The sequence below is a fragment of the Hypomesus transpacificus genome, chromosome 24, assembly GCF_021917145.1.
Source record: "Hypomesus transpacificus isolate Combined female chromosome 24, fHypTra1, whole genome shotgun sequence".
NCBI classification, from domain to species: Eukaryota; Metazoa; Chordata; class Actinopteri; order Osmeriformes; family Osmeridae; genus Hypomesus; species Hypomesus transpacificus.
The window spans coordinates 3,751,715-3,773,173 of NC_061083.1; the positions used below are offsets into that span (position 1 = coordinate 3,751,715).

At 44.0% G+C, this 21,459-nt stretch overlaps 3 protein-coding genes across 4 annotated transcripts; 1 reads left to right on the plus strand and 2 right to left on the minus strand.

Moving 5' to 3' along the window:
* Window positions 1-118: 118 nt before the first annotated feature.
* asphd2 (aspartate beta-hydroxylase domain containing 2) lies at window positions 119-4,767 on the minus strand. Of its 2 annotated transcripts, none has more exons than XM_047048451.1 (4): window positions 4,689-4,767; window positions 1,561-2,758; window positions 1,223-1,336; window positions 119-1,060 (listed from the first exon to the last, which is right to left on the minus strand). In XM_047048451.1, exons 2-4 carry the CDS (start codon window positions 2,423-2,425, stop codon window positions 951-953), a joined length of 1,089 nt encoding a protein of 362 aa, XP_046904407.1. In that variant the 5' UTR covers window positions 2,426-2,758; window positions 4,689-4,767; the 3' UTR covers window positions 119-950. The 2 variants fall into 2 exon arrangements, with proteins under 2 accessions (XP_046904407.1, XP_046904406.1); XM_047048450.1 differs by lacking the exon at window positions 4,689-4,767 and adding an exon at window positions 3,957-4,567.
* Window positions 4,747-10,109, plus strand: ggt5a (gamma-glutamyltransferase 5a). Its single transcript, XM_047048448.1, has 12 exons — window positions 4,747-5,005; window positions 5,356-5,483; window positions 5,566-5,646; window positions 6,162-6,348; window positions 6,520-6,680; window positions 6,853-6,999; window positions 7,244-7,374; window positions 8,010-8,194; window positions 8,292-8,383; window positions 8,513-8,619; window positions 8,817-8,927; window positions 9,059-10,109. Exons 1-12 carry the CDS (start codon window positions 4,839-4,841, stop codon window positions 9,203-9,205), a joined length of 1,644 nt encoding a protein of 547 aa, XP_046904404.1. The 5' UTR covers window positions 4,747-4,838; the 3' UTR covers window positions 9,206-10,109.
* A 785-nt stretch (window positions 10,110-10,894) lies between these two features.
* On the minus strand, window positions 10,895-21,388 carry lrrc75ba (leucine rich repeat containing 75Ba). Its single transcript, XM_047048371.1, has 4 exons — window positions 20,739-21,388; window positions 18,077-18,205; window positions 17,309-17,421; window positions 10,895-13,246 (listed from the first exon to the last, which is right to left on the minus strand). Exons 1-4 carry the CDS (start codon window positions 21,021-21,023, stop codon window positions 12,649-12,651), a joined length of 1,125 nt encoding a protein of 374 aa, XP_046904327.1. The 5' UTR covers window positions 21,024-21,388; the 3' UTR covers window positions 10,895-12,648.
* Window positions 21,389-21,459: the final 71 nt, after the last annotated feature.

Here is a 21,459-nt window from a genome sequence, read left to right on the forward strand (position 1 = left end):
GTCCCATTTTCTATAATCTCAGTTTAGTCTGTAAGATTAAGTCCTGTTAAAATCTCGTTTATAAAATATAAGAACCTGCAGAGGACTACAAACTGACACACATGGACAAACAAGTCACTGAATTTAAAACGAAAATCGGCCATTTATTAAATATATTGTTTAAAATCAGCACAATGATAATCTATGAAGGAATAATTACACAATACTGTTGGTATGATTTTAAAGATCACTGAATTATGTAAAATGTCACTAAACAATAGTAACACCAAGTGAATTAACAATTAGAACATCAACTGCTTTGAAATATTAACTAATATCCGTAAAAGCAGTAAAACATAATTGAAATGCCATTTTAAACCCTTGTGGTTCTTAGTACATCAACCCTATTTACAGAAATACAAAGTTGATATCAAATCCAACCATATTACAACTATTTCTCAATTAGTAAATTTCACGAGTAACAAACATTTCTCCAGTGCAGCAACAGCACAGGATGCCTCGAGCAAATCATTTGACCTAAAAATGTGCTTATCCAACCATGTTTTGTGAAAGCTGTATTGATTTTAAAAGGAGGACACAGTACACTTATCACACATGGGCAGGGATAATCACGCATTAAGGATTGTGTTTGTAAACATTTATGCAACATTTGACATTAGTTAGTCAAAGTCGTTAGCTGCTAAGAGAGGATACAGGGAGAAGTAAGGTTAGAGGACAACTGAGCATATATACACAGTGAGCTTGGGTACTGGTAGAGAAACTAAAGCTGTTTCCCATTCCCACTGTTCAATTCACACAACTTGCTCTCTGCCCTCTGTCTCAGGTGTTTTTTTCACTCACTCACTCACTAACTCACTCAATCACTAACTCACTCACTCAATCACTAACTCTTTCATTCATTCATTCATTCATTCATTCATTCACTCACTCACTCCTCTTCTCCTCTCTTCTCAGCGTCCTGGAGTGAAAATGTAGTCCAAAGCCTGTCTCTCAGCAGCAGCCACATTAGGATGCCACAGATCCACCATAAAGACAACTCTGGGACCATCCTCAGGACTCCCTGAAAACAGAGACGCCAAAGGTGACAAACAGAACAAGCGCTGACAAAACCCTTCCAGTTCTCCCCACATTCCTCTCAGCGAAACCCATTTTAACAGCTTCTACAATGACAGCACAAAGCACAAACTCTGTCCCCTGTCACCAGCTCTCCCACAGACCTCACCCTCATGGAAGGCCCTGTGCAGGAAGGAGTCGTCAAACAGCAGACAGCTGCCCTCAGACCAGCACTGTGGTTCGCCCCCAACCACCAGCTCACACGTAGGGGGCACTTTAAGACCTTTGGAGGAAAAACAGCAAAGTGTGATAGGCCATAAAATATGCCAACAGCTGGGGACATTATTACATAACGTTAAACTGCTCATGTAACACATCCATAGTGTATGTTTGAAAAAAGACTTGGGTGGTAGCATAAATACTATAGAGCCAGGCTCTGGTGCATCTATCTATGCCAGTGCTGTTTTTGTAAACGGATGCAGCCCTATAGGCAGCTCCAACTCTCACCTAGGTGGCAGCGCACTCTGACATTGGTTGGCCCGTAATGCTCCGCGATCAGAGCCCCGGGGGTGAGCACAGAGAAGCAGGCGTTCCCAAACACGTTGTTAGCGATGAAGGTACGCAGCTGGCCGAGCACTCGCCAGGCTCGGGGGCACCTCCGGGCGTTGAGGGCCAATGGAGTGCCCTGGTTCACCAGGTAGAAGGTCCACCACTGTCCGTGAGGGGTGGTGTTGGTTTTCCACCCTGGAGGGAGCGCAGAGCCCGCCCTGGCAGGGGGGTGCTGGTAGATGTTCTCAAACTCAGCCAGCAGGGCGGGGAAACTGCGCTCCAGAAGCTCCACGTCGTGTTTCTGTGCGTCCCGGGAGAAGAAAGGTGCAGAGGGCAGGTCTGGGAGGAAAAACACTTCTGGTCTCTGGATGGTGGGCCGGCTGGTGAGGTAGCGGCCTTGGTCCCTCACCCCTTTGTGCACCCTCCCCATCCCGGACCAGGTGTAGCGCTTGGCGTAATCCTGCAAGCTATGGTACAGCCTCTGGTTCAGACCCTCCCCAGTGTGTGAGCAGCGGAAACACTCTGTGGACTGGCAGTAGGCGAAGCCATTCTGCTCCTCCACGCCGGACACCTGCCTCCCCTTTCCCCTGCCACCGCCCTCTGGGCTCAGTGAGACCCCCGCGCCCCCACCCACCCGACTGGGCTCTGTGCTGTAGCCCCCACGCAGAGGGCTGGAGCTGTGCTCGCGGCCCACCCTGTAACAATACCATACAAAGAGCAACAGCAGACACATAGCTGTGCCAAAGGCACTGGATTCACACTCCCTCATGGACTGCATTCCACCAGCCACCATCTCCCTAACCCTCTCCAATGACCACTCCATCCTAGAACCCTGTTGAGTTGGAGCTTTTTTTTTTTTTTTTTTTTTAACTGCAGTCGAAAAGGTCAGCGGGGGAAAAAAAACTCCCTTCTTAACACTGATTTCAAATGACACAATTCTCCCTGTGTGTCTGTGAGCTTGGCTTCATGGAGCTCCTATCAGGGACCCCCGAGGTGTGAGTCTGACAATCTCAGACAGGTGACACGCACCCGGTTTCCAATCTTAACATTTCAGCACTCGAGGGGGCGATCCCTCTGCGGGGTGTGCGGTATTTGTGCGGCTCCCTTCGTCCCTCATTGGGGCGAATGCAGACAGACAGTCCACCTCGGGGAAGCTCTGTTCGGCATCAGGGGAAAGAAAAAGAGAGTAACAAAATTATATTAAAGACAAGCTTTTCATCATTCATGTAGCTAACATTACAACTGCAATCTGCATCGTTCCATCCCCCCCCCCCCCCCCCCCCCCCCCCCCCCCCCCCAACCTGCCTCCCCACCCACACACCCCTTAGAAACACCTGCTGAAACCCACACAGCACCCTGGACTGCATTGGCTACACACACACACCGTACACACACAGTGAAGATGACATTTTGAAATTCAGCTCTCTAAACACACACAGGCTACACCTCCGCACTGCACTGTACAAAGCCATGAGTCATGAGCATATTGCTGCATTTAAACACCAGAATCGTTCTCACTACATAACCCCTCTCTCAATCTCTCTCTCCGTCTCTTTGGCTCTCTCTTACACTCACACGATTACGCAAATGTGAATAAACAGTGATGGTATCCACCCACATGAACAAGTAGCCTAAAGCCTAAGAGCTTTGTAGGCTACACATTGTATGTTGAAGTCATAATGTTTTTTATGACAGCGTTGCTGACATCAAGTCAATTGGGATAAATAGGCTACATGATGTAAACAAAACATGCGACAAAAGCATCACTAACCAAATACCTATCTGTCACTGCAAGATTCTCCAACCGCAATCACGACACGCACAAGTCAGACTGTAATAACATAAACAAGTGCCAAGGAGAAAGACAGAACTTCCTTATTCAGCTCTTGCATCTAGCCACCGCACCAACAATGGTTTGGCTACTGCTTGGACAGAATCGTTGGGAACCCCCGGTCCAAGACGCTCCCACACAGTGTCTCGCTCTGCCAGGTTCAATCGTTGCTTCAAGAACTGCGCCGTTAAACATACACCATATGGGCCCATCCACAATGTCCATTTTCTCTCTCTCTCCTTCTTTCCTCGTTCCTTGACACCCACCAAATCTATTTCCCATAGCCTCCTCCATATCCCTGCCTAGAAAACCCATGCGCCTGCCTACACACAAACCGTAGTCGGTCTTATGGGCTACTAGTCGGCCATCAAGCTGTCTTTATAAACCCCGACAGATGCTATAGCTGTCGTAGAATAAAGCACCAAATATAATTATTCCAAGAACATTCATTGTTATAATGATATTAATTCCAGATATAATAATAATCAGGGCTAATAATAACACAGACATTGTTCAATCTCACCTATGTTTCATTTTTGTGGTTCATAGGCTACAAGTATATACTTGTCAGATGTCCAAGGTTCGCCTTTCTGCAGCAATTACAACCACGTATAGTTGTCTATGATCGACGTTGTTCATTTTGCCCCATTCCGATAAACTAGGAAATCTGCTTTCACCGCGGTGCAACAGGAAGACAGTCGAAGAGAAAGGATTGACGGATATCACAAGCGCATCATAAAGTGGGCCTCTTCGTATCTTTCATGAGGTTGTTTCAAGTCGCTGAACTACAATCGTCGAATTTACGAAACGATCAATGTTAACCAAGTTCCAGGTCATGCAGCTATCAAACTCGGAATCTCACTTGAAAGACTGCTCCAACAGAAGCAGCGCTTGTTGACTTCACCGTAAAACGACATTTCCCAGATTCATTGCTAATCTGAGCAGTGTCCAATCAGAATCAATGTGCTGCGAGTCCAGTGTTATCATGCAGCCACAAGCCTTGAAATGATGGCAAATTACCCTTTTTTCTTTCTGGTCATGATCTGTTCGTGCACACACTACTTATCACCCTGTTCAGAGGTTGCCTATGTAGTGGGATTGTTTGTCAAACAAACTGGTGTTTCAGATTAGCCAGAAGTGTTCTCGACCAGGTGTAACTCTCCATTGTTCTAATCCCTCAACAGCTCCGCCCACCACATATGATTATTTACTGTAGTTAAATAGGCCAGATAATTGCTGACATGACATGACTCACCAATTTATAGGATTTCTATCCCTCTCGCGCGCTCGTAGCGTCTGGTCCTTAAATTGTCTTAAGGGGTGGAGATTTCTACCCATCTGTTCAGGGGAGGTCTGAGACTAGACTTTTTAGTTTTAGTGAGTGCCGCAGTGGGAATTGACAACTATGGCTAGATCAAAGGCTAGGTTATACACATGTTTATCATTAACTGTATTATGCGTTATTATTATAATAGTTTGTATAGCTGTGTCTGTGAACCGCGGATGTCCCGAGGAGGTGTATAAACACGCAGCCGTAGCTGCAGACTCAGAAACATGCTCAAAAGTTGGACGGTAAGTGTTCTGAACTTGTTGCGTTGGTTATTTTGATAGAGGTCAAACTGGTTATAGGCTGTTTAATTCCATTCAGACATGAGCGCAAAGAGCGCACAGGTTTGGTGAGGATAGAGGTGTGTGGTTTCAGTTCTAGTTTGTTAGGTTCAGTTATTAAACAATTAATTGAAAGAGTCGGTGAGGCGCTTACGTGAGTTATAGCCTATTACCTTTAGGTGCATCTATACAGAACGACTCCGATCATGATCCGGATGTAATGAAGAAGTAGAAGTTTGTGCATTAAGTAACCTGATAAAAAGTCGGGAAACATTAACTTTTCCTAATGACAGAACCTTTGAAATTGTTTACAGAAACATCCTGCAGAAAGGAGGATCTGCAGTAGATGGAGCCATTGCGACGTTATTATGCACTTCTGTCATCCACCCACAGAGCATGGGCATCGGCGGGGGATCTATATTCACAGTGATGGATAGCAACGGTATGGGACGTAATTCATCAGCTCAAGTGAGAGATCCATGTTATAAACAATGCTACTTTAAACATGTATTTGGGTTTTATAGGTGTTGTCAAGATCATTAATGCTCGAGAGCGTGTCCCCAAGAAGTTGACAACGGACTTACTGAGCAAATGTCCTCAAACAGGTAGGCACATCAAAACTCCGAGTTATTTTATCTTAGGGTGAACAAAAGGTGTTTCAAGCGACTTGCAGTCCTCACAATATTTTGACTTAGTCTGGAGCGCCTGTTCAGACCTGCCCACCTGCCCCCAAAGCCTCTTTTGTGGGCCAGCTTCCATTTTATAGACTCCAGTTTGTTTTGATGACCACTACCCTTTTACCCTACTTCTCCAGTCATTTGCCAGATGGTCTTATTCTGTAGCCCTCCCCCTCCTCAGAACAGTCTGATCATATACATACAAAACAAGAGCCCTGGTATGGCTAAAGCAATGAACATGCTGGGTTCAGAGCCAAGGCCACACACAAAGAACAAATGTGTGTTGTGTTCAGTATTTGTTAAGCAAACAATTTTTCTCTTCTGTGATATGTAAAGTATTCATGAGCTTGACTCAATATGCAAAATCCTGATCATTATGTGGAGAACGTTTTCAATATTTCCAGCTCTTAAACTTTCTGTCTCTCTGCTTATTTTCTTTCCAGGCAGCCTTTGGATTGGTGTGCCTGGTGAGATTCGTGGGTATGAACAAGCCCACCGACTATATGGGAAACTGCCCTGGGCCAGTCTCTTTCAACCCACTATCCAACTAGCTAGAGAGGGATTTCCTTTACCCCCAATCCTGGGACGTTTTGTCCATTTAGCTGACAAGAACGAGACACCAGCATTACGGTGAGACACACAGTATTTGTCCTCCCAACATTTCAGCCTTCGTAAGGAAAGACTGGGATGGGGTTGGGTGACATGGTGGCATGTGTCATTTTCCAGTTCTTACTCACTGTGATAATATTCCCATAAGTATTGCTTTGTCTGCCTTGTCATTGCTTTGTCTTTGTTTCCCAGCCAGCTGTTTTCAGACAAGGATGGGAACATGCTAAAGGTTAACGATACTCTGAAGTTTGAAAAACTAGCTGATACTTTGGAGGTCATTGCCAACCAAGGGGCAGATGCTTTCTATACAGGAAAAATCGCTGAAAATTTAGTCCGAGACATTAGAGAATCAGGTAAAGTACAAATTAATATTCTGAATCCCTACCCTCTTCCATTCTAATAAGGCTGCCCCGCATTGTTATCGGATCTCCAGTGGACAAATCGATGTTGTGAAATAAAAAATCTATTGGAATCTGATTGAGCTACAGCATGAATGTATTTAATTTCCCCCTTACTGCTTCTCAGGCGGGTCACTGACGATGGAAGACCTGCAGTCGTTTAAAGTCACAGTGACCGATGCATGGACTGTTCCCCTGGGAGAGTATAAGATGCATCTACCGCCACCCCCAGCAGGAGGCGCTATCCTCAGCCTCCTGCTCAATATTATGAAAGGTTAGAGTTGCAACACCAAAGATATAGAACTTTCCTACATGAATTTGGATCCGGACAGAATGAAGACATCCAGTTTCATCGCCTAATATTGTTTTGATCATTAAGGACAAATCATCACCATGAGTGTATCCTACTAATAGATGATGGAATGTCTAATGTCTACGTTGCTAATTAGATACTAAAGATGCACAGCATCCTGACAGTTCAATCCGTGCTGATCTTTTCCTAATGTCATTGTCTGCAGGATACAATCTGGACGCCGCCGCAGTGATGGGTGAGCAGAAGATCCTCACGTACCATCGCTACATCGAAGCATGCAAGTTTGCCAATGGACTCAGGAAATACATACGCGATCCTCAGTTCAATCCAGAGGGGGTACGTTTTTGTATAAATTGCTGGAGATGACAAGAAAGTCTGTCCCCATGAAGGTCAATGCCAAGGCTCTGACAAAAATGGATGGTTTTATCTTTTTTTTTTTGACGGAACAGTCTCTGGGTGATGTAAACCCTCCGATGAGATGTTAGTGCTGGCAGGTGTGCTGGGGATGTTTGTCCAAATCCAACTTCTTTTACGGCCATCCAAAAAACAAATAGAGAACATTAGCTTCTCTGGGTCCCAGGTCCAACACAATGATCCCGAGGAAGAATGTTGATCTCCCTAGAATTGTAGAATTGTTTAAATCCCTCTCATTCCACACCAAAAGAAAGTATTGTTTTGTTGTTTTGGGGCAATGTGGGGAAATGCATTACCAGTGGCCTGGGCCAGCCTGAAAACAGAGCCACCGTTTTATTGAGCTTTTTCTATAAGGGCCAGCTTTCACCAACAATGCAAAACAAAGCTCAATGAAGGTATTGCAATCAGTCACATATTATGACTTCTCATTGTGTTTTGTCACTTTCTTTTTTAAATAACATTTTTCAACTGAATCTGTGTGGCCTTCAGTCATTTCACTATGGATCGAATGATCAGTTTAGGGAGACAGTCCTAACAATGTCCCCATCTTTCTTTAGAAAGCATTCAACTTCACAAAACAGAACTTTGCTGACCACATCAGGAGTAAGATCAGCAGTGACAGGAGTTATGATGACCCGTATTATGATGTCACTCCATATGTGGAGAGCATGGGGACCACACATGTGTCTGTTCTGGCTGAGGATGGGAGTGCAGTATCTGTAACCAGCACCATCAATCACATGTACGTTATGTATGGTCTCTGGGTCAATATTATCGGTATAATCTCTCCATCCAGATGATCTGTTGATAAAAATAAAAATACATTTTCCCCGTCACAGATTTGGATCAAATGTCGTCTCTCCGAGCACTGGTGTCATCCTCAACAACGAGTTGTCGGATTTCTGTGGGAAGGCCGAACACGTCGTTGCTGGTAATGCAAATGAATGCAAATGAAACTCGAGCCAACCTTTTCCTCTGAATTCTTTATGATATTCCTAACCTTTGGTTTCTTTGTGAAGGGAGGCTCTGTAATACAGTACACCCTTTTGTTTACTCGCAGGAGAGCAGCCCCCTTCTTCCATGTCCCCTGTCGTGCTACATTCCAAGTCTAAGACTCTGGTGATTGGTGGTTCAGGTGGAAGCATGATCACCACTGGGATGGCTTCGGTATGTGTTCAGTGCGTCCACATCATGTGATCAACACACATTTACTGTACGCATACAATTCCCCTGGTCGTCACAAAGATCACGTGAAATTCCGCCCCACTGCATGTTTCATAACACTCTCTGTGTCCTTGTCGCACCGTGGACAGAAGGACCGTCGTTTTCCTCCTCATCCTGTTAGTTCTCTGTCTCTTTCCCAGACACTTATGTACCATCTGTGGTTTGGAAAAAGCCTACATGAGGCTATTTCAACCCCTATTGTCTTCGTGGACTCGAAAAACGCGGTGAAATTTGAACCAGACTTTGACAAGGTACAACACTACACATGGTTGTTATGAACTTCCAGAATGTTCTGACATGTATCGTGTCCAGCACTATACAAGATGTGCATGGCACTGGTTCATCCCCTGTCCAATCACTAACATCGTCCTCTGTTCCCTAGTCAGTCAGCGAAGCTCTGAAGGCTCTGGGACACACAGTGAAGTCGCAGAATTATTTCTTCAACGTGGTCAATGCCGTGAAGAAGGAGGATGGGTGCATTCATGCTGTGTCCGATTCAAGGAAGTTAGGCAAACCAGCTGGGTACTAAATGTACTGCCAAACGAGGGCTTGACCAACCGCCGAAACCAGCCAGCCGACCGGAGCTATTGCATGGCTGTCATACCACAGACAGAATATGAGACTTCCTTGTTCCTGTTTTAGCTGACTACCAGGTCGTGCCTTTAATGAAAGTGATGAGTGCTTCAACAACCCCCTAAAGGTCAACAGCTGGTGACACTGAGCTGCAAATGGTACTGTGACAGTGTTTTAAATACCAGGTTATTTGTCCTTGTTCCGTGTGATCTTTTATTTTTAGTACTTGTATATGCTATTACTGGAGAACCTGATGTTCCACTGCTATAATGCATCCATCTTGTCGAATGTATGTACACTGTCTAGAATTTGTAATGTGCCAACAGATGTAAATTTTAAATTTGTAACACTTTTGTTTAACTAGTATTTAACAACAGCAGTGGCTCCCTCTTAATTGATAATACTCATTAGCAATGGTGTTTTGGTGGTGTTTTATGTATATCAAGTGTTTCAAACTTCTTGAAGTGAAAGCCTTGCCAAGGGGCTTACAGCATAGATGAAGCATATTATAAGCGAAGCCTTAGCAGTTGCTAAGGGACTATAAAAATAAAATTGTATTGTTGAATCTCAGCGGGGAATCAGTGGGTTGGACGCCCATATTTTATAAGCCGAGCTCATCCCTATTGAAATCTACTGGGTATTTTTGTAGTTCTGTGCCATATTTTGAAAAGAGCTGTCAGTGTGTTATGTTTTGTACTGGAGCAAACGGATCTGGGAAAGATAATCGGATCAAAAAATGACTCACAACCAATACAAAGCTTTTTCCCAATTCAAAGTTTTTGAATAATGTCATCGTGGATGTGTTCCTCTGACTTTCTGATTCTATCACGTGCCGATAACAATGAATGTTTTCATATGCATTTTTGTATTTTATTTCGTATTGCAAACTCAGTGATAAATCAGTGATAATTAAATCACATCGAATCAGTTCAGTTGGTAATTATCCAGTCTAATTAAATAGACTGGGTAGTGTAATTAAATATGAAAGACTTTAACATGTATTGAAGACATTGTTATTTGTTCCCATAGCAGATGATTTCCCTGTGGTATTGATTAGGTAGAGTATTTTCCAGGTGACTTATGTAGCTGTAACCTGACCCCATGGTACTCAGCCTTGGGTGGTGTGACAGTCACACTGTGCTGTGACCTTCTAGGGACCTCCTGGTGAAAATGTCACATTACCATCTCTGCCAGCAGGGACCAAAGGCTGGGCAGGACTGAGGGCTGGGACACCAGACAGACCCAACCTCACTCCGGGCGTTGAGGGCAATTCACGTCTTTCTCAAAGGGAACCAATTACCCATTGATGAATGGCACACAGACAGCCCACCATTTCAGACCAGACGTCTTCTTTATACTGCCTTTAATGTGCATGCTGACCTGTTCTGATAAGAGACAACATATAGTCCACACATCCTGTTTCTCCATCTAAAAAGCTGACCTGCAGAGACACCAAGTGATTAACAGCCCCTCATATCCTCTCCTGGCCGGCCCTAACATTAACTCTCCAGACATAACAAATCAATCAACACTAACACGCAGTCTCACCCACACAGGCTCTGGAGACTGAAACGTCCTTTTCTCAGTCTAGAACACATCAGCCAGACCAAACCAACACGGTACCTTTGATTGTTTTATTGGCAGTTAATTGTCATTCACAGTCAATGGTATGACAAATACAACTAAGAGAGTTGACAGAGAGTATAACATTGACAAACAATGCTATGAGTGACCTAAGCAGACAGTTGACAGTAAATCTATTGTCACAGGGAACTCTTTAAAACATCTTGACTTTTTTTAATAAACATACACACAATTTACAAGGTAAGCACGTATATGTACGATGTCCTGAAAGCTGAATTTTCCCAGCACAGTGTGCATTTAGCTCAGAAGTCAGATGGTGAACATTACCCCTTAATACATTTCCACATTGTTTATGTCCAAATTGGAGAGCTTAGTGGGCTCAGCTTCACAATTAGAATAATTACTGTAACTGACAAATGACGAAACACCAAAACAATAGACGGCAATAATTTGACATAATACAGCTTTGAACTTTCACACATTATATGTTTTAGATATTAGCTTGATGACTAATATCGATCACAAAATGTACATTAATCTGAGTTTATAAAACAGACTACAAGTTATAATGAGACTGAAAGAGTACAAGTTCTTGAATGTTTTCCCAAAATGCGTTGCAGTGTGAAGTAGCATTATGTGCTATCATGTGCTAAAACATTTCCACTTATTTTTCAAACATTCTGGTCTTCAGTCAGAATAAACATGTATTATTACTTATTATTTAACAGTCAAGTTCCTCTTTGACTATAAAGAAACACAAGAACTAGAGTACTAAACATTGATGAGTTCATTTATCATAGATGCAGTATGGCAGTTTGTAGTGTGGGCAGAATGGAGCACTCAACTATGATTTCATTGGAGGTAGCCTTACTTCAAAGAGAATCAGTGGTCTTCCCTTGGGGTGTTGTCATGGCACCCTGTAATTTCATTCTGAAAAAAGTGTGGTGGGCACAATAATGACAAAACAACCACCAACCAAAATGAAGAGGTGAATCTCAGAGTTTTGACAACTGCAAACAATCAGTGACAGCAGTCCTTTGTTGAGTCCTACCTGTTGTCTTCTAAGATTGGCTTTGTTCACCACCAGTGCACAAAAATAGCCTGTGGAAATACAACAGAGCCATGTTTTGTGTCATCATTTACATCTACACAAGTGATGCGTGGGTATTCACAAGTGGACATTTCGAAAGGGGGGGAAAAAGCAAAAAGTCTTGACTTTGCAGTTTTGCCGGCGTCACGTGACGGGTCGTCGGCTGTATAGTCTGTTGAACTTGTTTCATAGCCTTTGTTGAGAGATTAACAGAGAACACACAATGTGGAGCTAGGCCCTGCCTGCCAGAGATAGTCTCAGTCCTGGTAGAGAACCCAGAGGGATCTACTGCTCTTAAACGAAAGCGCAGCTCCATTTCAACCACCAGCAATATGCTGCTCCTCTGTCAAGCCGTCTGATCTGTGGTCCTTGGGATCTTTCAGCTGCCACTGAAAGAGAAGGAGAGAAAGCTCGCCCTTTTCCTAAATTCTTCCAGCCCCCCTCCAATGAAACCGCACCTCGTTCCCAGGAGCCAACACAGTAAGTCGCCGTCACTTTACGTCTCTTCCTGTTTTTTCTCTGTGGGTCGTGGGGAAGGATGTTTTGAGATGGATTTGGTGGCTGTGTGGAGGCAAAGCTCTTGGAATGTGTGGCGCCGAACTCCCTCGGTGCCACAATGGGTGCGTGGGGCTCATAGTGTGAGGGCAAGATGGGCAAAGGTAGATACGGAGAGCTATGGGAAGACGTCAACCACAGCTACGCTTTAGCCAGGGGAGCCCTTGGGATCACCTCTCACAGTAGTGGAGGGTGAAGTCCTTCGAAGCTCTCTTCCCCCCCAGTCCCCAAGGCTCCAACTCCAGCTTATCCCCAGAATCGTTCTCCTCCTTCTCCTCCTCGTCCTCGTCCTCTTCGTAGTGGCTGGGCTCCTCCATGGAGATCTCCATGTGGTAGCTGTAGGGCTGGCCCTCGGTGTATTCGTAGATGGTGGGCAGGCTGCTCTTTAGGCTGCAGCGTCTGCGCAGTGCCACCAGCAGGGGCTGAGGCATGGTGAAGATATCGAAGTTGTTGCCCAGGTCGATCCAAGCCAGGCCAGAGAACTCCTTGGGATCTTTGAGGATCTCGGTGAGGTCTTTGACTATGTCGAGGGTGAGCCGGTTGCCGTTGAGGGCCAGAGTGTTGAGTTTAGGCATGGCTCCCAGCGGGGGTAGAAGGAGCCTGAGACTGTCGTCCTGGAGTTCAGTGAAGCTGATGTCGACAGCAACCACGGTGTCTCCGTTGCTCTGCAGGTAGAAGGCCACGTGACGGACGTCTCGATTGGAGAGGGGAATGCCAGACAAGTCTACAGTGTCACTGGAGAGCTTTTTCTGCAGGGTTGTCTTGAGACTGTAAAGGACAATGGGGGGGGGGGGGGGAAGTATAAAAGTAAATTTGAGTTGATACACGAGGTGGTAAATATTCTAGCTCCTTTTCTTAGTTCTACGAGGCAGAGATTGAAACAGGGGTCATTAATATGATCTGGTATTTGTGTTTTAGCTTTTTCTGTGACCTGGGAACATGACCCTTGTGTCATATTTAGTTTACTGTGTTGTATGGAGGAGTGGGATTGGAAAGGCGTCAGGCGGAAGGCTGACAGATTCTCCAGTATGAGGATTTACTAGTGTACACAGTGCATCCGACACTCCCAACAGCCCAAGATAAGAGCACTGAAAGCTTAAAGCGTTGCTTTCCTTCTAATGAACAGACAGAATCAGTTCCAATCTGAAAACAAGCACATTTGCTTGATATTAAATGCAAACCACTATAATTTGATCAGATCGGTAAGAAATACATTTGAATATTTATTTCTCTTTTCCTGTATCTGCTGTATGTATACTTACAAAAAGCCAAATATTTCGGTTTTCTTTAACATTTTAAGGAAACAAACAGTACACTTAATTTAACTACAACTGTATTGATTGCGTATACCTTGGCTAAGAATTTTCTAAAGGGAATGATTGGGTTCCATTTAGCCTTAATAAGATGCTGAAATTCTATAATCTCCTCTGTAGCTAATCAGCACAGCACTAGATGTCTATGCCAGTGCATGGCCTGTCAGAGAAAAATCCTCCTGCCCTTTTAAAGGTGACATTTGTGTGATCTTAAGTATCTGAAGCTAGATCGTATCTAAAAAGGTGTAGACTCATTTTCAACACATTACTTTCTTGTGGCAGGACCAGAAACCGCATCCATTGAGACAAGAGAAAGCATAATATACTGCACAGTACAGAGACAAACTCATTACGCAATGCCTGTAAATCCTCTGCCCACATCCAACAAATATTTTATATTTAGTCGGTACACGAAAGTGATTGACCGATCCCCGCTCCGCCGTTTGTCTGATAATGGTGTGGCTCCACTAAAGCTGAACAACAAGTATCCTCGCTGCTTGATGTAGTACTTGTTTGACTTATGTCTACAGCCACATATATTACCCCACCTGCCTTCCTCCTCTCTCATACAGCACATAGAGAGGAACGAACAACATGTCAACATTTATGATGGGCTATGCGCAGTACAGGAAAGTGTCCATTCATTCATCCCAATGTCTGTCAACGAGCACCAGACACTACTCGGTGTCATGTTTACCGTCACCTGATATAAGACCCTCGTAAACTTTGTTACTCCACAACGACACAAAAGAATCATGAAGCATTATATAGCGTAGCAGTCTATCACTGGGCGTGAGTAAAGAACCTGGATCTGACAGTGTGGAACCCAACAGAACAACTGTCACATCCAAAGACCCACGGAGGGAGTCTTACAACACGAAAAAAGCTGTATCCCCCCAAAAAGGAACGGAGAGACGACTTACTGACAGTTAGTCCCATGCCCACCCTCCTCCCCCTTCCCCTCCCCCCTTCCCCCGCTCTCTCCCTCTCTCTTTTGTTGCATCGATATTCATCTCCCATGGCCTTTTGTTAGGCCAGAACCTCATCTCTCCGTGACAGCACATAACAAGTTTTAATGGCTGCCGGCTGCCACTGTTTCCCTGCAGGTGTGAACAAAGCCTGACCAGCCTATTCCCATCTCCCCGTACCGAGGGAACAGAGAGAGAACTGCTAATGCAACCTCAGAGAAAAGCCTCTTTCATCCTACAGTCGCTCCCCTGCAAGGACGTTTTCTACATCAGGAAATTGGCAATTTTTTTTATTCTGCTATTCTTGGGGTATTATTTCTATTTCCAGATTGATTTTATGGCCGTAAAATCCATTTCAGCTTCTTATGAGGGTCACTATGTGTTTATTTTACTGGGCCTGACACATTCACAGTCTTAAATCTCTTAAGTTGGCGTTGTGCACAAATGTAACAAACTACTTACAAGGATTCAGGCACAGTCACTATAGATGTAGCAAGATATTTGGACTGCAGATGGAGTGAATATGAAGTCGGTAGAAACAGCTCTATTTAGTGTCAAGTAGAGAGCACTAGCAGATGGCTATGAGAAGCATAGTGTTGTGCACCACATTTACATAATTTCTAGGAGGACTCCATTTTCCCCTCATGTCTCCCTAGGACTATTATAGCACTGGGCACATTATTTTGTTTTTGCAGAGTCATTAATGTTTAAGCTTCACTCTATTAATCATTCATTCGCCTCAGAGGCCCATGAAAACTGCACTGAAGAAGCGGGAACAGAATGTCAAATCAAGCCCCACCCAGCGGTGAATCTTCCCCGCTCTGCTGACCTCCAGTCCCCGCACTGTAGGTGTATCACCGCCCACTCCCTGACTGTCAGTCTGTGGGGCTGGGGAGTCGACATGGGAGTCGACATGGGAGTCGACATGGGAATCGACATGGGAGTCGACATGAGTTAGACAGCTACTGACATACCTCGCTAGCAGATGTCATGCTCTGTCACACCTACTGTGTGCAACATACGCGTCATGTAAGGAAAAGTCACTGACTATACCTCTGTACCAGAGATCTCACACGTTGTATGAGTTGACAAATACCAACACCGCAGCATTCTCATATGATGGAGAGACCCACAAAAAAAACTCTCTGTGTCATGACTAGATCTAGCTCTGCGAAAGGAGAGAGAGGGGAGAGAAGAGAGGTATAACGGGGTGACCGTATAATCTAATGTGAGGAAATTGGTGTGGAAAAAACTGAGATTGCGCTGCCACTTTCAACTTCAGGTTCACAGATGTGGGTTTATATATAGACCTGTCACTACAGAGAGCTGTCTTTCTAAAAAGAAGAAAAAATAACAGTGTCTATACGGCAAGCTAGAACTTGACAACAGGCAGATAGAGTCGTCGAGATATCAGTTATGACATACATTGTGAAAACATTGTATTCACATTTGAATAAAAGATGGAGATGTTATTAGGGTCACTCATTTATAAGACTAGGGTTAGACTCTAAACTATTGAGAGGATACGTTTGATAATTAGTTCACAGTCGTATTATTTTAGACATAACAATGTTTGTACAGAATTTAGCAGTAGTAGAGCCATGTTAATACCAGATAATGTGGGTATTAAAAATCCAGGGGTATTACATACATAATCCATTTTCAGAGAACTGTGAGTGCAGACAAACCGTAGGCGGTGTCATGTTAGCTGTGTGAGTGTAGATTCTCCCAAGCTGAACCAGGATGGGAGTTTATGACAAATTCTTGTCCTGCATGTCTCAGACAGCGTCAGACAGTCTCTCCCGGTTTTATGGTTTTATAGAGCCAACAAAATGACTCAACATTGGAGCCTTTCAGTCAGTCTCAGTTATACTTACTCTCACCCCTCGTGTGACGTAGGGGCCCATCGGTTAATGAAAGGTTTCAGAATCAAAGAGGTATCAAGTTCTATCCAATCCACTTTATCCAATTGAATTGATATTCGCTCTATGTCTCTCCACTACCTATGGCTGAGTCACGCTGAGTCCTCACCAGACTGCACACTTTGTCTTGTTCCTATTCTCCAGTATATTCATCTTCAGAAAAGGTATTATTTCTACCGTCTATCAATCTGCCAAATGGAAATTACTGCATCAAACATAATTATACAGTTTCTTCGACAGGCTGTTTTATTAATACACCCACGATATTCATATTTGCGTTTTTGCAAATGAATGTAATTTGATTGTACTAACCCCATCTCATACAATGTGATGTCATCCACATACCCCAAAAATCCTTTTGCCCGTTTTCTTTTCATGTTCACTGTGTTGAATGTGTGTGAAAAGGTGTCAACCGCACACAGATGTCGCTAACACCTCTGGTCACCACGACGACACCAGCAGACTTGCTCAGACACATCCAAGTCCCTGTCTAATCAAAACACTCTAAATACACCATCAACGCTGTTTTTTGAGACCTGAACACAGCTACCTATCGGTTTGATACATCGGCAAGGGGGAAGTCACAAGAGATTAATCAGTGGTCACTGTGTGTTGAGATGGGCTTACCAGGCCTGGGATTTGGGTCGGGACATGCTCCGTCTCAGCCACTTGGAGTGTGGCGTCAGGTGGTAGATCAGCTGTCGGCAAATTTTATCGGAGGACTTTATGGTGTCAGTGTCCTGGGGGAAGAAGAGTCGGAAAAATGAATTCTCAAAAAACGTCCGGAATGAAAAGGGTAACACAATGGTTACAAGACCTGTCAAGCAACGGTTTTTCCAGTTGACCTTTTCAGCACACCATTCTATTCAATTCAGGATGATTTTTCATGTTTAGTCAGGTCAAACAACAGTAAAATTGCCCCCTGAAACAATATCATTTACAGTCCCTCTACCCGTGCTTGCTTGATAGGGACACAACAAATAGGCCCCGAAAACACTTCTAACACTCCTAGTTTCTGCGTTATCATGACCATGAAAGAGGAGCTATTATGGTGTCTAAGCTTGCTGGAGCTAGCTAATCTAATCATAGGCAGTGTGCAACAGTGTGGAAAAAAGCAAGGATGGTGTAGACTGTAGAGAAAAGAAGGCGAGATTCAATCCAGTCTCTGGTTTCTGTCTTGTTACATCTATCCATTCAGTTTAGGCCACCGCCGTTACGTAACTCAAAGATTAAGCCAGTGAATTGTTCTAACCAATCCCCCAGTGCATGTTCAACATGGATTTGATTCCCCTAAAGACACACTGCTTTGTTCTGCTGGTTGTGTCAAGAATAATAAAGCCCCAAGACTCCCGGCTGAGAGACAGCGCCATGGAAGTCGTGTCGTGGAAAACTCACCTTCTTGGGGCACTGCATCTCCCGTGCCAGGCTCAACAGCAGCTCGTGAGAGATGGGGTCCACCAGGTTAAGGAAGGCAGCGTTCTTATATAAGATGTCATTTAGACATGTGCCTTCCAATCCCAGATCCTGCCAAATCCAATATAAAATAACCACAAGTCAAAGTGGTTTGCTGAAGGATGATTAAAAAAACGAGGCTCAGATAAGATATTTGTAGCATTTTTCAAGACAATGATTTCGATTTAATCTGATCAGAGTTAAAACGCATTCTGGTTCAAGGTCATGAGTTTGTGATAGAGAGAAAAATAAAGAGTTCTGGGCAAAATATGATGGTGGGTAGCAGCTTTAAAAAGTACTCCAGACTTCCAAATTCATGGAAAGGAGTACAGGCTTTCATCTGAGGAGAGCTGTACCTGAGTAATGTGTTTCATGTGTCTTTTTCCAGCCTGCAGCTTGTCTTGTGGGATACCCAGTATCCGCCCACACTTTGTCATTTGAAGTGCAAGCACATTATTATGCCATCCTGTACACTCAAGATCAAACTGACTAATATCTTCAGCCGCATGTATTTTCAGAGTTTTTTGTTGTTGTTGACAATAGTAGGTAATGTATTAGCTCATTGTAACAGTCCTACTGTTTTAAAAAGCTCTAAAAGGATAGTTGAGCTGTGATAGATAGCAATGCTTTTAGAGAGAAAAACATGCCTGGACACACCACTTTTGAAACCCTCTTGAGTGTGGGCAATTAGGTAAATCACTGTTGGAGCCAAATGAGCTGAAAAGGGCCAGGATTGAAAATAATTTCCCCTCTAGTGTCACTACAAACATGCCTAGTCCTGGTCTAACCCTCGCCTCAGATCTACAGAGCCTTAATTAGGAAGTCTGTGTGATGGTCTGAGATGAAGCAGCCATAGAGAGCTGTAATGAGAGGACACACACACACACACACAGACACAACAGGCCTTGATTGCAATGGACAATTTAGACTGAGAGTCTGGCAGACATACTGACTGCCCTTTTAGCAAGGGGAATCGTAAACAGAGACAATGCACATAAAAGGTGAGACCATCCTTCTCTCGTCTACACAAAGGTGTACAAATAACTGCCTTTTTATCATTTGTCCTTGTGCCCCATAGCTGACCATATTCGACCAGACAAGATCAATACAGATGTACCAGTACAGGGCCTGAAGCTAAATTGGGAGCTTCTCATGTGTAACAAGGCCTCGTTTCTGACTTTGTTTTTTTCCTCCCAAACTATTAACAAACCATTCGCTTTCCAATTAACACAACTGTTAATCATCCATTGAATTGAGTTGAGCAAAATTTCTAAGACGTCTGCTCATTTGCAATACCGTGAGAGCTGATGAAACAGGGCTTATTTAATAAAAGTGGAGCTCATTTGAGAGGGTTGAGTTCTGGTCCCCTGCGATGTGGCTGCCAGACGGCTGGGGCTTCCTGGGTTATCTCTTCACTGTGATTAAGAAGCTTCTAGACTCTCCTCAGTCAAGCCTGTGTAATTAACTGATGATCGGGGAATGTCTGGATGTGCGACAGGCTCAAGAGAGGGAGATGGAAAAAGCTGACTAAGCTTGGATATGATATGGTCTGTCTGCTATCACACCCACGTTTTCACGATGGGTCTTCATCTTATAACATGATTTGAAAACGTATTGCCCTCTCAGATCAAAAACGACAGATTGAAATGGGAAGGTAATGTTATCCCGATAATTCTTGATACGATCAAAAGCTTAATTTCAAGATATCCAAGATCTAATGATGGCGCAAACAGGCAGACGTGATTTTGCAGGACAAATTTGTGACACGCGCCACAAAAGGTTGGCTTTCCTTGGAAAGATCTCTCTCGAATCGGGGAATTTTCTTCGTGTCAGGAATTCTGTGCCCGTTTCTCACCTGTTGGAATGGTCCATTACACAGAATGGGGGAGGGGGATATTAGGAGTGATGAGGGAGGTGAATGTTGAGCTCAACGGGTGCATTACATAGCTAAGAAGAGAAATCTTGTCGGGGGCAATACCTGAGTGTTAGGGAGAGACAGAGGGAGATACAGTGTGCTATGATATGAGAACACAGGCATAGGCCGGAAACTCTGTTATCACAGATGTTGTTAGTATGTGGTGGTAGTGGAGATACCAGTATACTGGTAAATGCATTGATCATAGTATGAGAAACCTATTTGCTTTGAGAAGATTACTTTTAAATGGGATTACCTAACCCAGATGTATCAGAGTGCCACTCTCAAGGAAGGGTGCAGAGCTTTGCCCAGTTTGCATCCATTATATGAGATGGAGATCTGATTACCTATAACCACAGCTGTTAAACTGAAAATAAAAAATGTGGTGCCAAGAGGGCATTGATCAGCTATGACGCCAGGGTTTATTGTGGGTCATAAAGAGTAGGCCTAATTACCCACATGATTGGTCGGTAATTTCACACCTGTGGCTGCTCAGGATGTATCACATGCAAAAAAATGATTGTTCACCGATGACATTAAAACATATCAATTACGCATTGTTCAAGAATGGGAAAAATAAAAGCCGTCTTTTGTACATAATAATGGCCTTGTGTTTAAAGGATGGTTTGAGCAACATATAACTGACCTTTCACGTGAGGTATCATTTCAATAGGCCGGCAATTTCCTTACCTTCCTCAGTAGTTTGAGTACGTCGCCAGCCTGCTCTATCCTGCGATCGCGAAGGAGCTTCTGAATCTCTCGGATCCATGCAACCCGTCTCACGTAGGGGCTGTGGTTTGTCCTTCGCAGCATCCCAGGGAGCTTGTCCGATTTCTGCATCAGCGTTGTAAACAAAAAGTCCCCACCTCTACCACTACCACTGTCGCTTTCCCCTGTGCTATCTAGATGCTTGCGTCGCCTCTTTGAAAAATTGTCATTGTCCAGACTATTCTTTCTGCTCAGTCTGGAACCCATGTTAGTTTCTATATGACAATTTCACACTTGCACAATGCAAGCATACTAATGCAATACCAATACCTTTGTCGTTGCAAACTCCGCAAATAGAAGTGTAACAAATTGTGTCAAATCTTCAATAGTAATAAATCGCATTTACTGTTGTCATTAAAAGCTTCTGTAGAGCTGGAGACAGTATTGCTCATTAATTTTCCCTACCTAATACAGCACGCGTGACACATTTATGAAGACTATCGGAAGCTCTAATCTGTTGATGTTTTGATTATAAGATAATAAGTGTGCCTACTCTTTGAGTGCTGGATGTGTGTTGATCTTGTCATTCTTCCGTCGTCCGTGAATACGTTGCTGTTTAGTTCGGTGCGATGTTGCACGGCAGACGCCAGCCTCGTGGAGCGCATAACCAATCAGAGCATTCTGTGCCATCGTGCGCCTGAGC

What these genes read in the sequence shown, in the direction of transcription:
- asphd2 (XM_047048451.1), bottom strand. Translation starts at nt 2,425, where the DNA reads ATGGAGTGGTCATTGGAGAGGGTTAGGGAGATGGTGGCTGGTGGAATG. An exon ending in CAGAGTGCGCTGCCACCTAG is followed by an intron (nt 1,337 to 1,560) that starts GTGAGAGTTGGA and finishes TTTCCTCCAAAG; the next exon opens with GTCTTAAAGTGCCCCCTACG. An exon ending in GCACAGGGCCTTCCATGAGG is followed by an intron (nt 1,061 to 1,222) that starts GTGAGGTCTGTG and finishes CTCTGTTTTCAG; the next exon opens with GGAGTCCTGAGGATGGTCCC.
- ggt5a (XM_047048448.1), top strand. Translation starts at nt 4,839, where the DNA reads ATGGCTAGATCAAAGGCTAGGTTATACACATGTTTATCATTAACTGTA. An exon ending in CACAGTGATGGATAGCAACG is followed by an intron (nt 5,484 to 5,565) that starts GTATGGGACGTA and finishes TGGGTTTTATAG; the next exon opens with GTGTTGTCAAGATCATTAAT. An exon ending in GGCCGAACACGTCGTTGCTG is followed by an intron (nt 8,384 to 8,512) that starts GTAATGCAAATG and finishes GTTTACTCGCAG; the next exon opens with GAGAGCAGCCCCCTTCTTCC.
- lrrc75ba (XM_047048371.1), bottom strand. Translation starts at nt 21,023, where the DNA reads ATGGGTTCCAGACTGAGCAGAAAGAATAGTCTGGACAATGACAATTTT. An exon ending in AGATGCAGTGCCCCAAGAAG is followed by an intron (nt 17,422 to 18,076) that starts GTGAGTTTTCCA and finishes TTCTTCCCCCAG; the next exon opens with GACACTGACACCATAAAGTC. An exon ending in CGACCCAAATCCCAGGCCTG is followed by an intron (nt 13,247 to 17,308) that starts GTAAGCCCATCT and finishes TGTCCTTTACAG; the next exon opens with TCTCAAGACAACCCTGCAGA.